The following is a 13911-nucleotide window of genomic DNA, read 5'->3' as shown; positions in this document are numbered from 1 at the left end:
AATAGTTTCTGGATTTTGAAAAAGTATAACACATTTTTCGTCAACATTTTAACTAAAATAACCATCTAGTAAAGATACTTTACGCACACACATAGTATACATGTGTTAATTTATTCAAACATTGTTAGCTACACATGTTAATATATGTTTCAGCTAGGATTTATTTCGCAATCTAACTTACTCAGACTACAATCTCAACTGAACCAAAAGCGGAAATGATAATTCTCCTTATATACATACTTTGGTAGATAGAGAACTCTGATCATTCGTAGCGAAAAGTAAGAATTGCACAGCACATAAAAAGAATGTCTTCACTACATAATGTCGATTGGCTACAATATTTTCCTTTTAAAGTCCAATGTGCCAGATCAGCAGTTGTGTTGCATGGGAGTGCATTTTTCCTGGGTGCACAAAGTATTTTCGAAGGGGAAAAAATGTTTTTCCTCGATGTCCAAAAGCAGGATTCTTTTCGATTTTAAGTCTACTAGGATTAATCTATAATAGAGTAAAAGTTGTTTGCGTTAAGCGATTCAATATTAGACACGTTGTAGAGATTTGGAGAAAATGAACAGTCTACAGGTTAGGAAGTGCTGTATTAGCTTTCCTTCGAGTACTGACAACAAACGCCACTGAAGGTCAATTTCTGATGACCGAGACACTCAAAATCGTGGAGTGAGTTCGGATATTTTTTTTTACTTATTCTCTTGAGTACGTTACCCTCAAGGGAGTGGGGGGGTATGATCCTTTAACTGTGTCATATTTGCTTTCGTTAAGATGTAAGTAAAGCAAACCTTATGAAAAAAGTTGTTCTTTTATTTGATTTCCGCTGTTTTATGACATTTCATATTCCATGGTTTACAAGCAACCCAGTCGCTGCCTGGCAGTGAATGATGTCCTTATCTACATCTCATGTTACCATCTTTTTCCACATTGCTATATTAGAGAATAAAGAACCACAAGGCCCAACGAAATTCAAACTCACGTTTATCGTCGAATCTGTCGCGTATTTTCGCGTTGATTACGCGACAAGTGTAAAAGTAAAGAATACTCATTGCTATCAATGAAAAATTATTTTTTTAAGAATATACCGTTAAAAACAATATATTTTTACTTTTCTATAATGTGTGATTTATTTGCGTTGAACAATATTTCCAAGAAGTTAAAGAATTTTAGCAAAAATAGTGATTGTGAATAGAATAATTCGTGTTCAGTTATTTCGAGTCATTACAGAAACTAAACACATGACACGAGCAGAAGCGAATAAGGGCCGAAAATGCAGGAGCCAAGTATTCGGCCATTTCTCGCTTCCGTTTCGGTTGTGTACTTAGTTCCTGTCCAGAAACAACGCGTCTACCGCAGTTTACTCAAGTTAAAATAAATGTCTTCAAACTTCTTTTAAATATTAATTGTTTAACGCAGCACATAAGTAGGCAAAGCATAGTAAATTATTGTAGTAATTACCCAAATTTATTTTCTTTAAAATAATTGATATCGCCAATCGATTATTATGCCGCATCTTCAGTTTTACGATGATGGAATAAATAAAATCCGATGCAGAAAAAAAGTGCTAAAATTTTGTTACTTTTGAGTCTTAACCAAGAGAAATATTTTGAGAATGGCATGATAAAGACGTCTTGTTCAGAATTAAACTCAGTTTGCATAAACGATTCTGTCACTGGAGGACAAACAGATAAAAAAAAACGTAATTAAGAATTAAACACAAATGCATGGAAAGTTGATTAGGACAATTTTTCGTGTTAACATAAAAAAAAAAAAAAAACATTTTCAGTTCCGCATATTTGAAAGAGAAACAAACAACGCTGCTTTTACAAACCAGGCAGTAACATGGCGGACAATATTGCCTGAGTGAAATCCAGTAAGGAGCTACAACAACAACCAAACAAGATAAAAAACAAAGCTCAATACATACTTAGCCATAGAGTTACATTTAATTATCTTGAAGAATGGAGTTCTAATAATAATGCTATTATTTCAGCACGGTCCGTATTCTGCATATGTACGAAGCCATTTTTGACATGGGAAGGGGCAAATTTTTTTAAAGTAATCCTGTCGAGTTTTGTGCAGAGTTTTGCATGCGCAAATGAATGAATGAATGAATAAATAAATAAATAAATAAATAAATAAATAAAATGACTGATTTATTTACATTGTTATATTTTATTCTTTATTGTAAATCGTTGTATTTTAGTCTCCATTCTTTCCCAAATGTCAACATTATACTCTTCTCTAAACATCAAAATAGTTGTTTAACGGTTGACACCAGAAAAAGAAGGTTTGAATTGTTTACATTGAGGCAGTTTATAATTATAATAACAATAAAAATAAAATGTACATCACTAATTAGAAAAGGCGATCAAATACAACAATTTTTGTTTTTTAGTTCTTGAGTCTTGTTTTTATTCCGTGTGATTGGCTTTCTACATCAACTCAATTGCTGTTCGATTGTAAATCTTATCAGCTCATTTGAAATTTGTTGAACATTTTCCAGAATAGCTAACAAAACAAAAAAGACATCAAAAATACAATTAATGTTACCGAAGGCAAGCTAAGCTGAAAAACTTGATATGATGGCTGACAAGCTGGAAAAAATTTTTTGTTTTAACTTATTTTTTACTAAAAATAAGATAGTTAAGCATGTCGTGTTAAAATGAAAAACAAGATGTTGGTTTCATTATAGCTATGGTTGAGCCTCGATAATCGCTCAAAAATCGATAATTAAAGAAAATACTGATAGATAGAAACACATCGAATAAATGTTACCAATCGTGTGAAAATTTAATCTTCTACCAAGTTTTGTTTAATTAGTAATTTTTGAGCGAATATCGAAACTACACAAATGCTCTAACGAGACCACTATTTTGTTTTTCATTTTAACTCGACAGGATTTATACTGCAATTTATTTTAAAGTAAAAACATTTTAAATTAAAACACAAAAATATATCTAAGTAGGTGGAAAAGTAACTTGGTTTGGTTTTGGTAACATTTGTTTGTTGTATATTATTTTTTTCATCATAGTTTTGTTTTGTTAGATATTTTGGAAAATTCTGCCAAAATTTAAAGTGATCTACGATCGAACTGCGATTAGGTTGATGTAACTACAACAATTCTAAGTTTAATTGTCAATTGTATATAAATGTAACGATAGAAGTTGATATTTATGAATAAAATAAAGATGTGCTAATCTTAAGGTTTTATTTGTTAGCTATTCTGGAAAATGCCCAATTTTGTTTAGAATTATAAAAAAAGGTAACATTTTACTTAATTTTCAACTTTAAAATCACTTTTAAAAGTCGTCATGACTTTTATAAATTTTCGGGTATGCTGAAAGCGTATATTGCATTTAATTTTTCTGCAAACAAGTAGTTTTCCGGATATAAAGCACCGCAATTTCGGTAAATGTGACTATCGGTATACCCTGGACAAATCACCTCTAAACAAATCGTACGCGTCCATCAAACTTAAAGACCGAATCGAAAACTCGAAAACGGAATGAAGCGAATTTTATTTAAGTACGCATGAAAGAAAATAAATAAATAAATAAAAGAATCAACAATTTGATTTCATTTTAGTAAGAAAGATAAAAAAAAAAAAATAGTAATTCGTTCTTACTAAAATAATAACAAGCGAAATATATCTTTTCTGGTAAACGCGTACCTGAACTAAAATAAATAAAAAATAAATGAAGCAAAAAAAAAAAAAATATATATATATATACTACTAATAATAAAATAATAATAATAAATAAATAATTAAAAAAAAAAAGATTTCGTTTCATTTCGTTTCCGAGTTTTCGGTTCGGTCTTTAAGTTTGATGGACGCGGGTGATTTTTTTGGCGGTAATTAGGCCAGGGTATGCCGATAGTCACATTTACCGCAATTCCTTTATTACATCACTGGTGGTCATTGTCGTACACACGAGCGGCGCGAGCGCTCATATTTTTGGCGCGCTTGCGCGTACAACAATGGGCAGCAATGATAACATAAAGGAATCGCATTGCTTTATATCCGGAAAACTACTTGTTTGCGGAAAATTTAAATGCGATATTCGTTTTCAGCATACCCGAAAACTTCTCAAAAGTCGTAATTTTAAAGGTGACTGCTAAAGTGGAAAGTAAGTAAAAATTAAAAAAAATGTTATTTTATTTTTTGCTCATATGTGTTATTATTGGTTAAAATGAAAACAAAATACATTTCATTAAAATCTAATGTCTGCGGCGCAAAACCGGGCGTAGAATGAATAACGCAACGGCGCAACAACGCTCATGCGCAACAATTGGTCAACGCGGAAAATAAATAAAAACAAAACATCTGACTAAATTCAAATTTGATCATTCTCTCATTTTGTTTCTCTATGTCGAAATGTGAGTTGCGTGTCGTCACATATGTATTACTTTATAGATAAAAACAAACATAACTTTTCATTTGAATTAAAAAAGTGATGAAGCAAAACTTACCTTTTATTTTCTTTTTACGAAGGCTCAAAGTATTTTTGAGGAATTTTCTTGGTACTGTATTTTGTTCGTCCATAAAAATAGGCGGCTTCTTCGGCATTTTTATGCTTCTCTTTTTTTTAATATTATTAAAAAAGTGATAAACACTGGCGTAATTCGGGTATCCTTAAATGTTTATGCGTGGAATTTGGATTGCTCTATAGTAACGATTTTAGTCACTGTAAAACTTGATCGAAAGAGCCTTTTTTTATCTGTACCTTTCTTCCTGCATGCGAACGCGTTTCTGTCATCGTATAAGGGGGAGGGGGTAAAAAGAGGGAAAGAAAAAAAAGTTACTTTTTTTTTCTTTCTTTTTGCCACAGTACGATCCGAAAGGGGGAAGAAGCGAGATAGATGCAAAGAAGCGTAGATTTAAGAGCAAAGAAAGCGAGGGGGAAAGAGGAGGAAGGCGGTCAGGCCGACTGAGAAATGAACAAATTAAGAAAGACGAGAAAAAAGATTGATAGAACGAAAGGGGCGGGGCTAATGCGCTAAGGAACGGGTGTGCGCGCTCGTCGGGTTAGTGAAAAGTTCGTGAAAGTTTTCTACATTAAAGACAAAAACAAACAGAACACAACTTTGTACGTCGAATAAATAGTGAAGTCATTTAGTTTGAGAGTTATTTTCTTTTTAATGTTTATTTTATAGTAACTTTTAGTTTAGACGGCTTTACGTTGAATGCATAATGTGTACCTAGGCAAGCGTTATTGAGTCCATACCAAATGACATTCCCGTCCTGAACGAGGACCCTTGTGTACCCTAATCAACCGTTCCCCCTTCAGCCCGGAACCGTAGTACCGGTTTTTTTTTTGTTTTTGTTTTTTTAAATTAAGTTCTATATTTTTCAAGTTGTATTTTCTTTTTTGTTTTTCATTGAGGAAATTCTGGACAAGTGCGGAAATCGTGCAACAACGTCGTGTGTGTGTGTGTGTGTGTGTGTGTGTGTGTGTGTGTGTGTGCGTGCGTGTGTGTGTCTGTGTGTGTGTGTGTGTGTGTGTCTGCGTGTGTGTATTTCTTAAGTCAATGTAAATTACACTTTGAGCTTTTTTATTTACTAATATTAAAATATTTATTGAAATAAAACATATACAATAGTGCAAACTAGAACATTTAATTTAATAAATAATTTAATTACAAGCCAATTTAATTTTGGTTAATAATTGAAAAGTTGGAGATGAAAAAAAATTATTTCGTAATCATTCGATATTTGAAAACATTTAAACTGCTGAATCGAATGTAATTTCAGACTTTCAAGTTCTTAATTAATAAAATATTACAAAAAGTTTTGAGAAATATTTACATCTAATTTTATGAGTTTAAAAAATTATTTTAATAAATTAGTTATAATTTTATAAACAGTTTGATTAAATTGATGATTAGCCAAAGGATGCCTTAACAATTAAATTTAACTTCCAAAATATTTAAAAATGGAAAAACAACAGCAAAAAACAAATTCATAGTTTAAAATATAAAAACGTATCGAAAATGAAAGTAAAAAAATCTCGGGCAACGCTACGTACGTACAACTAGCATCATTTTAATAACAAAGTTAAAAAAAAGTAACATATAAAACTAAATAATACAATTTGATTCTTAGTCATCTCAAGAAAGATATACTTAAATATATATTATCAAAAATTTATTTTGGTTCCGAAATATAAAGTCAGAAGAGAGTAAAATATTCTGAACACCTATAATATAAAAAAAAGACCAAAAAAAAAACAAAAAAAAAAACACTTACTATAAATTTGCATATTCTCAGATTTAGTTGGATTTTAACAATTGATTATACAAAGGTGATAAATAATTAGCCCAGAAAAGTTAAGTGATAGTAAACACTATTTTAGTATATAAGTCAATAGCACTTAACTAACTCTAATCTTTAGAAAATACATTCCAGGACTCCAAAAGGTCTGTAGCCTAGTTAGTGCCGTATTAATTCAAAGTGGCAAGCGAGTGAGTAGAAAGAGAGATGCACGCCACTTTCATTTGTAGTGTGCTTCATTTGTAGTGTGCTTCATTTGTAGTGTACTTCATTTGTAGTGTACTTCATTTGTAGTGTGCTTCATTTGTAGTGTACTTCATTTGTAGTGTACTTCATTTGTAGTGTACTTCATTTGATGTTGTAATGATAGGATTTAATTTTGACAATATTACCTCCAATTTTATCAAACAGTTTAAATTTGCGATGAGTTTGTGATTCTACAACCTACTTAAAATTTTAAAGAATGTTATAATTTGAAACCATTTTATCCAATTCATTTCACATTAAGAAATTCCCATCGCCTCCAGTAAAAAAAAAGAAAAAAAAAGAGCTCAATTGCATAAACACTTAGTCTCTTATAGGGATAATCATGTGAGAAATAGTGTAATCAAATCCATTTACTTTCTTTGTTTTTAGTTTTTCTTTAAATTAAAATTCGAATATTTTCATGTTTTAAACGGCGACATGTTAATTAAAATATATATTAACATGTTAACATAGATAGTATGTTAACATACTATCTATATTCGACATGTGGGCAAAGTAAACGCACGCATATCTAAGTCAACGGCTGAATCCTTAGGAAATGACCTCTAGTTTGTAGTGGAATGGGGGGAAAATGGATGATAACATTTAATGCTACTAAGACAAAGCTTTAATAAGAAACCTTTTAATACACGATATAATATTGCAATCAATAACTAATAGAACCCTATATGATAGCCCTTCATTTTAACACCCCCCTAATATTTACAGGTAACATGAATGTAAACAATTACGCAGAAAACACTGCCAAGGCTGCTGCAACGAAAGTGGGTTCCCGCTACCATGTTAGAAAACTACTCGCATGTACTAATATCCCATACTTCTACAAAGGCACCATCCGTTAATGCATAAAGTATTAGCGTCATATTTGGGTTGCTGCATCAAAAAAGCCCCTCATCAAATAGATCCCACACTGTCTACCAAGCTCAGCCCTATCCCATCACCGCATTGTTGCACTCATCTGCTTGGTTTTCAAGTACTTCAATGGAATGTACTCTGATGAACTTGCTGCACTTGTTCTTCATCGACATAAATATTCTTGACCAATCCGATAATTAATAAATTCCCACCCATCTGTACCAACATGCAGAATTTTAAATGTAATATAAACAAACATCTGGCTACACAATAACCCACTCAGCATTTCCCTATAAATCTGGCCTCTAATTCCCAGTAGCTCCTTACATCTCGCTGACACTGTGACTTAGGATGAATAAAAGTTAAAATAATTTTCGACTTAGGCCTGCCAAGTTCTAATTTTTCCATTATGACTCCGGATCAGCTATTTTACTGGCTAAAAACCAAATTGAATTTGTTTTAATAATCTATATATCTAGTTTCAAGTTAGCAGACCAAAAATTGACACAGTAGTTCAGTAGAGACCGTTCCGCACACACACACAAACAAGGTACCACACACACACACACACACACACACACACACACACACACACACACACACACGCATATATAATGTATATATAATAATATAGATGCGTATTTGTAGTCATCCACGCTCATTATATCTATATATCTATAAAAGTGAACGTGTCCGTGTGTCTGTGTGCCTGTGTATCTGTCTGTCTATCTGTCTGTGTGTCTGTGTACATTTCACTATGCAATAACAATTTTTAGTCTACAAATTCGAAATTTTATAGACAGGGTACTGAGACTTGGGAATATCGATGTGATCGGTTTTCGACCAGAAATTTGGCTATTAAGGGGTCAAAGTTCAACAATTTGACATTTGAGAACTCTACCAAACTCCTCCGACAATTTTGGGTCTAAACACTTGACATTTTAGATATAGGTTCCTTGGATATGGATCTAACCCATTAATAACTTGATTTGAACCAAAAGCAATAAATTTTAAGGGGTCATAATAGTGGTTAAAGTTAAAAAAAGATTGATCGCTTTTTTTTGCTCAGCATACACCTCCAAAAACCCGGGCAACGCTGGGCTGAAATTCTAGTATATCTATAAAAGTGTGTGTGTGTGTGTGTGTGTGTGTGTGTGTACATTTTCCTATGCAATAACTCTGTCAATTTTTGTCTATCAAATTTCGGGTACTGAGATTTGGGAATATCGATGTGATCGGTTTTCGATCAGAAATTTGGCAATTAAGGGGTCAAAGTTCAACAATTTGACCTTTGAGAACTCTACCAAACTCCTCCGACAATTTTGGGTCTAAACACTTGACATTTTAGATATAGATTCCTTGGACATGGATCTAACTCAATAACTTGATTTGAGCCAAAAGCAATAAATTTTAAGGGGTCATAATAGGGGTTAAAGTTAAAAAAAATTGATCGCTTTTTTTTTGCTCAGCATACACCTCCAAAAACCCGGGCAACGCTGGGCTGAAATTCTAGTATATCTATAAAAGTGTGTGTGTGTGTGTGTGTGTGTGTGTGTTTGTGTGTCTGTCTGTCTATGTACACTTCCCTATACAATAACTCTGTAAATTTTCAGTCTACAGACTCGAAATTTGATATACAGGGTATAGAGATTTGGGAAAATCTTTATAATCCGTTTTCGGCCAGAAATATCGCTGTTAAGGAGTCAACGTTCAATGATGTGACCTTTGAGAACTCTACCAAACTCCTCCGACAATTTTGGGTATGAACAATTGAAATTTTAGATATAGGTTCCTTGGACATGGATCTGACTTAATAATTTGATTTGAAATCGTCCAATCACTAGGAAGTACACAAAGAAATTCTAAAGAAAAGTTGAATTTAAACGAGAATGCAATGTACCATGACGACAATATTAAACTCGACAAATCATTAGCGAACGAAATAGAAGTTTGTGTATGTTTAGGCACTTACATGGACGCGCCAATTCAGAGAAAATGTTAATAAAGTTTTGATTCCTTGATCATTGTGTGTAAGTTGATTGATGATATCAGAAAAGAACAGTAAATATGGCAGCATGTTAAAGAGAAGGAATTTAAAGGCTGCGCAAATAAGAATCCTTATTTCAGCACTTATGATCACGTGAGTTGATGTGAATTCTAAATCACACGACAGTATTACGTTTTCGTGCTAGAAATAATTATCTATAACTGAACTAACTATGATTCTTACAAATACACCACCCCGAAACTTTAGGCAAACTTAATGAATTCTTTTTTGTTTTCAAGACTAAACCAAGTTTTATAAAAGGTTTTGTGCATTGAACATCTGATGGGGATCAAGCCGAATGTACCAGTGACTAATGACACTAATGACAACAACCGTCTGGTTTGAAAAAACAAACAAACAAAATCATGAATGTTTCATGCTATCAATTCTAAGAACATCATTCAGTTTTTCTTTTCACATCTTTCGTGAAATCCTCAGGAATATTTAGAAATAAACACGCGCTGAAAATAAATAAATACTCGCCAAACTCAAGGACAAGAATATCAACAATTCGTGACACTAAAAGACAGAATGTTAAATAATAACAAATTGTGACATTTAAATGAGGCAAAAAGTTTTTTTTTTTGAACAATTATGTTGCCATTTGAAGCTTGTTCAAAATGTTAAGAGTTGAAAAGTAAAATAATAAAAAAGAATTATTATTATTTTTTTGCTTGTGAGTTACCATTTATCAAGGCCCAGGGACCATTCAAGAATAAGCGTTAATCAATGCGAGGTGATCCAACACGTGACAATCAGTAATGATGGAACTTGGGCAGGATTTAATTATTCAAGACAACGGTTCAACAAGAACATTCATATTAGACTTGAAAACAACCACGTTGTAGTCAGCTGGAAGGAAGCCCCACAGTATTGTATTCCACTTGTAAATAGACATAGAGATACAACATTGGCACTTGGGGTATAAAGAGCCACAGGTGGAGTTGCTCTGAAATAAATATCTACCCCTGCTTCATTCAACTCTAAACATATACTAGAATTTTTATTTTTTATTCCTATAATTCAATGTTCAACCTCTGAGAATCATAACATTTCTGGGCTGTTTATTGAAGCAAAGATTACAGGATACTATTGTAAAAGATATGACATTTTACGAAGTGAATATTACTATTGTATACAAAGTGAATATAACTATTGTATACCAAGTAAATATTACTATTGTATACAAAGTGGATATTACTATTGTATACAAAATGAATATTACTATTGTATACAAAGTGAATATTACTATTGTATACAAAGTGAATATTACTATTGTATACAAAGTGAATATTACTATTGTATACAAAGTGAATATTACTATAGTATACAAAGTGAATATTACTATTGTATACAAAGTGAATATTACCATAGTATACAAAGTGAATATTACTATAATATACAAAGTGAATATTACTATTGTATACAAAGTGAATATTACTATTGTATACAAAGTAAATATTACTATAGTATACAAAGTGAATATTAATGTTGTATACAAAGTGAATATTACTATAGTATATAAAGTGAATATTACTATTGTATAAAAAGTGAATATTACTATAGTATACAAAGTGAATATTACTATTGGATACAAAGTAAATATTACTATAGTATACAAAGTGAATATTAGGAAAGTATACAAAGTGGATATTACTATTATATAAAAAGTGAATATTACTATTGTATACAAAGTGAATATTACTATTGTATACAAAGTGAATATTACTATAGCATACAAAGTGAATATAACTATTATATACAAAGTGAATATTATATTAAAATAGTATACAAAGTGAATATAGCTATAGTACACAAAGTGAATATTACCGTTGTATACAAAGTAAATATTACTATTGTGTACAAAATGAATATTACTATTGTATACAAAGTGAACATTACTATTGTATACAAAGTGAATATTACTATAGTATATAAAGTGAATATAACTATAGTATATAAAGTGAATATTTCTATATTATACAAAGTGAATATTACTGTTGCATACTAAGTGAATATTACTGCGGTATACAAAGTGAATATGATTATCGTATATAAAGTGTATATTACTATAGTATAAAAACTGATTATTACTATAGAATACAAATTAAATATTACTGCTGTATACGAATAAATATTACTGCTGTATACGAAGTAAATATTACTATTGTATATAAAGTTAATATTAGTATTGTATACAAAGTGAATATTACTATTGTATGCAATGTGAATAATACTATTGTATACAAAGTTTATATTACTATTGTATGCAATGTGAATATTACTATTGTATACCAAGTGAATATTACTATTGTATGCAAAGTGAATATTACTATTATATACAAAGTGAATATTACTATAGTATACAAAGTGGATATTACTCTACTATACAAAGTGAATATTACTATAGCATACAACATGAATATTACTGCTGTATACAAAGTGAATATTTCTATTGTATACAAAGTGACTATTACTATAGTATACAAAGTAAATATTACTATAGTATACAAGGTGAACATTACTATTGTATACGAAGTGAATATTACTATTGTATACAAAGTAAATATTACCATTGGATACAAAGTGAATATTACTATAGTATAGACAGTGAATATTACTATAGTATACAAAGTTAATATTACTATAGTATATAAAGTGAATATTACTATAATATACAAAGTGAATATTAGTATAGTATACAAAGTGAATATAACTGCTGTATACGAAGTAAATATTACTATTGTATACAAAGTGAATATTACTGCTGTATACAAAGTGAATATTACTATTGTATACAAAGTGACTATTACTATAGTATACAAAGTGAATATTACTATAGTATACAAGGTGAACATTACTATTGTATACAAAGTGAATATTACTATTGTATACAAAGTAAATATTACTATTGGATACAAAGTGAATATTACTATAGTATAGACAGTGAATATTACTATTGGATACAAAGTGAATATTACTATTATATACAAAGTGAATATTACTATTGTATACGAAGTGAATATTATTATAGTATACAAAGTGAATATTACTATAATATACAAGGTGAATATTACTATAGTATACAAGGTGAATATTACTATTATATACAAAGTGAATATTACTATAGTATACAAAGTGGATATTACTATTGTATACAAAGTAAATATTACTATAGTATACAAAGTGAATATTACTATTGTATACAAAGTAAATATTACTTTAGTATATTAAGTGAATATTACTATAGTATACAAAGTGAATATTACTATTGTATACAAAGTGAATATTACTATAGTATACAAAGTGAATATTACTATTGTATACAAAGTAAATATTACTATAGTATACAAAGTGAATATTACTATTGTATACAAAGTGAATATTACTTTAGTATATTAAGTGAATATTACTATAGTATATAAAGTGAATATTACTATTGTATACAAAGTTAATATTACTATTGTATACAAAGTGAATATTACTATTGTACACAAAGTGAATATTACTATTGTATACAAAGTGACTATTACTATAGTAAACAACGTGAATATTACTATTGTATACAAAGTGAATATTACTATTGTATACAAAGTGAATATTACTATTGTATACAAAGTGAATATTACTATTGTATACGAAGTGAATATTACTATAGTATACAAAGTGAATATTACTATTGTATACAAAGTGAATATTACTATTGTATACAAAGTGAATATTACTATAGTATACAAAGTGAATATTACTATTGTATACAAAGTGAATATTACTTTAGAATACAAAGTTAATATTACTATGTAAACAAAGTAAATATTACTATTGTATACAAAGTGAATATTACTATTGTATACAAAGTGAATATTACTATTGTATACGAAGTGAATATTACTATAGTATACAAAATGAATATTACTATTGTATACAAAGTGAATATTACTATAGTATACAAAGTGAATATTACTATAGTATACAAAGTGAATATTACTATTGTATACAAAGTGAATATTACTTTAGAATACAAAGTTAATATTACTATGTAAACAAAGTAAATATTACTATTGTATACAAAGTGAATATTACTATTGTATATAGAGTGAACATTACTATTGTATACCAAGTGAATATTACTATTGTATACAAAGTGAATATTACTATAGTAAACAAAATGAATATTACTATTGTATACAAAGTGAATATTACTGCTGTATACGAAGTGAATATTACTATAGTATACAAAGTGAATATTACTGCTGTATACCAAGTGAATATTACTATAGTATACAAAGTGAATATTACTATAGTATACAAAGTGAATATTACTATTGTATGAAAAAGTGAATATATTCTATAGTATATCACCATTCAATTCTGCGTAAAGTTTTTTCTCGCGAAAAGATATTGCTTACAATATATTGAAGACAAATCGAGTTTTTCTTAGAGTCATTATTCAAAATTAAAGTTA

General features: G+C 29.8%; 1 protein-coding gene across 1 annotated transcript in view; it reads right to left on the bottom strand.

The window, feature by feature from the left end:
- The window catches only part of LOC145277812 (uncharacterized), a 184668-nt gene extending 179767 nt beyond the window's left edge, over positions 1-4901 (bottom strand). The window contains exon 1 of the mRNA XM_080129695.1: positions 4477-4901. Within this exon, the coding sequence (XP_079985821.1) occupies positions 4477-4573 (97 nt within the window). The 5' untranslated portion in view covers positions 4574-4901. The remainder of the gene's footprint in view (positions 1-4476) is intronic.
- Between the last annotated feature and the right edge of the window lie 9010 nt (positions 4902-13911).

This window comes from Euprymna scolopes, chromosome 6 (genome assembly GCF_053919585.1).
Source record: "Euprymna scolopes isolate OS-2025 chromosome 6, ASM5391958v1, whole genome shotgun sequence".
Taxonomy (NCBI): Eukaryota; Metazoa; Mollusca; class Cephalopoda; order Sepiida; family Sepiolidae; genus Euprymna; species Euprymna scolopes.
The sequence above is the reverse complement of the archived record's forward strand: the minus strand, read 5'-3'. Positions and strand labels throughout refer to the sequence as shown.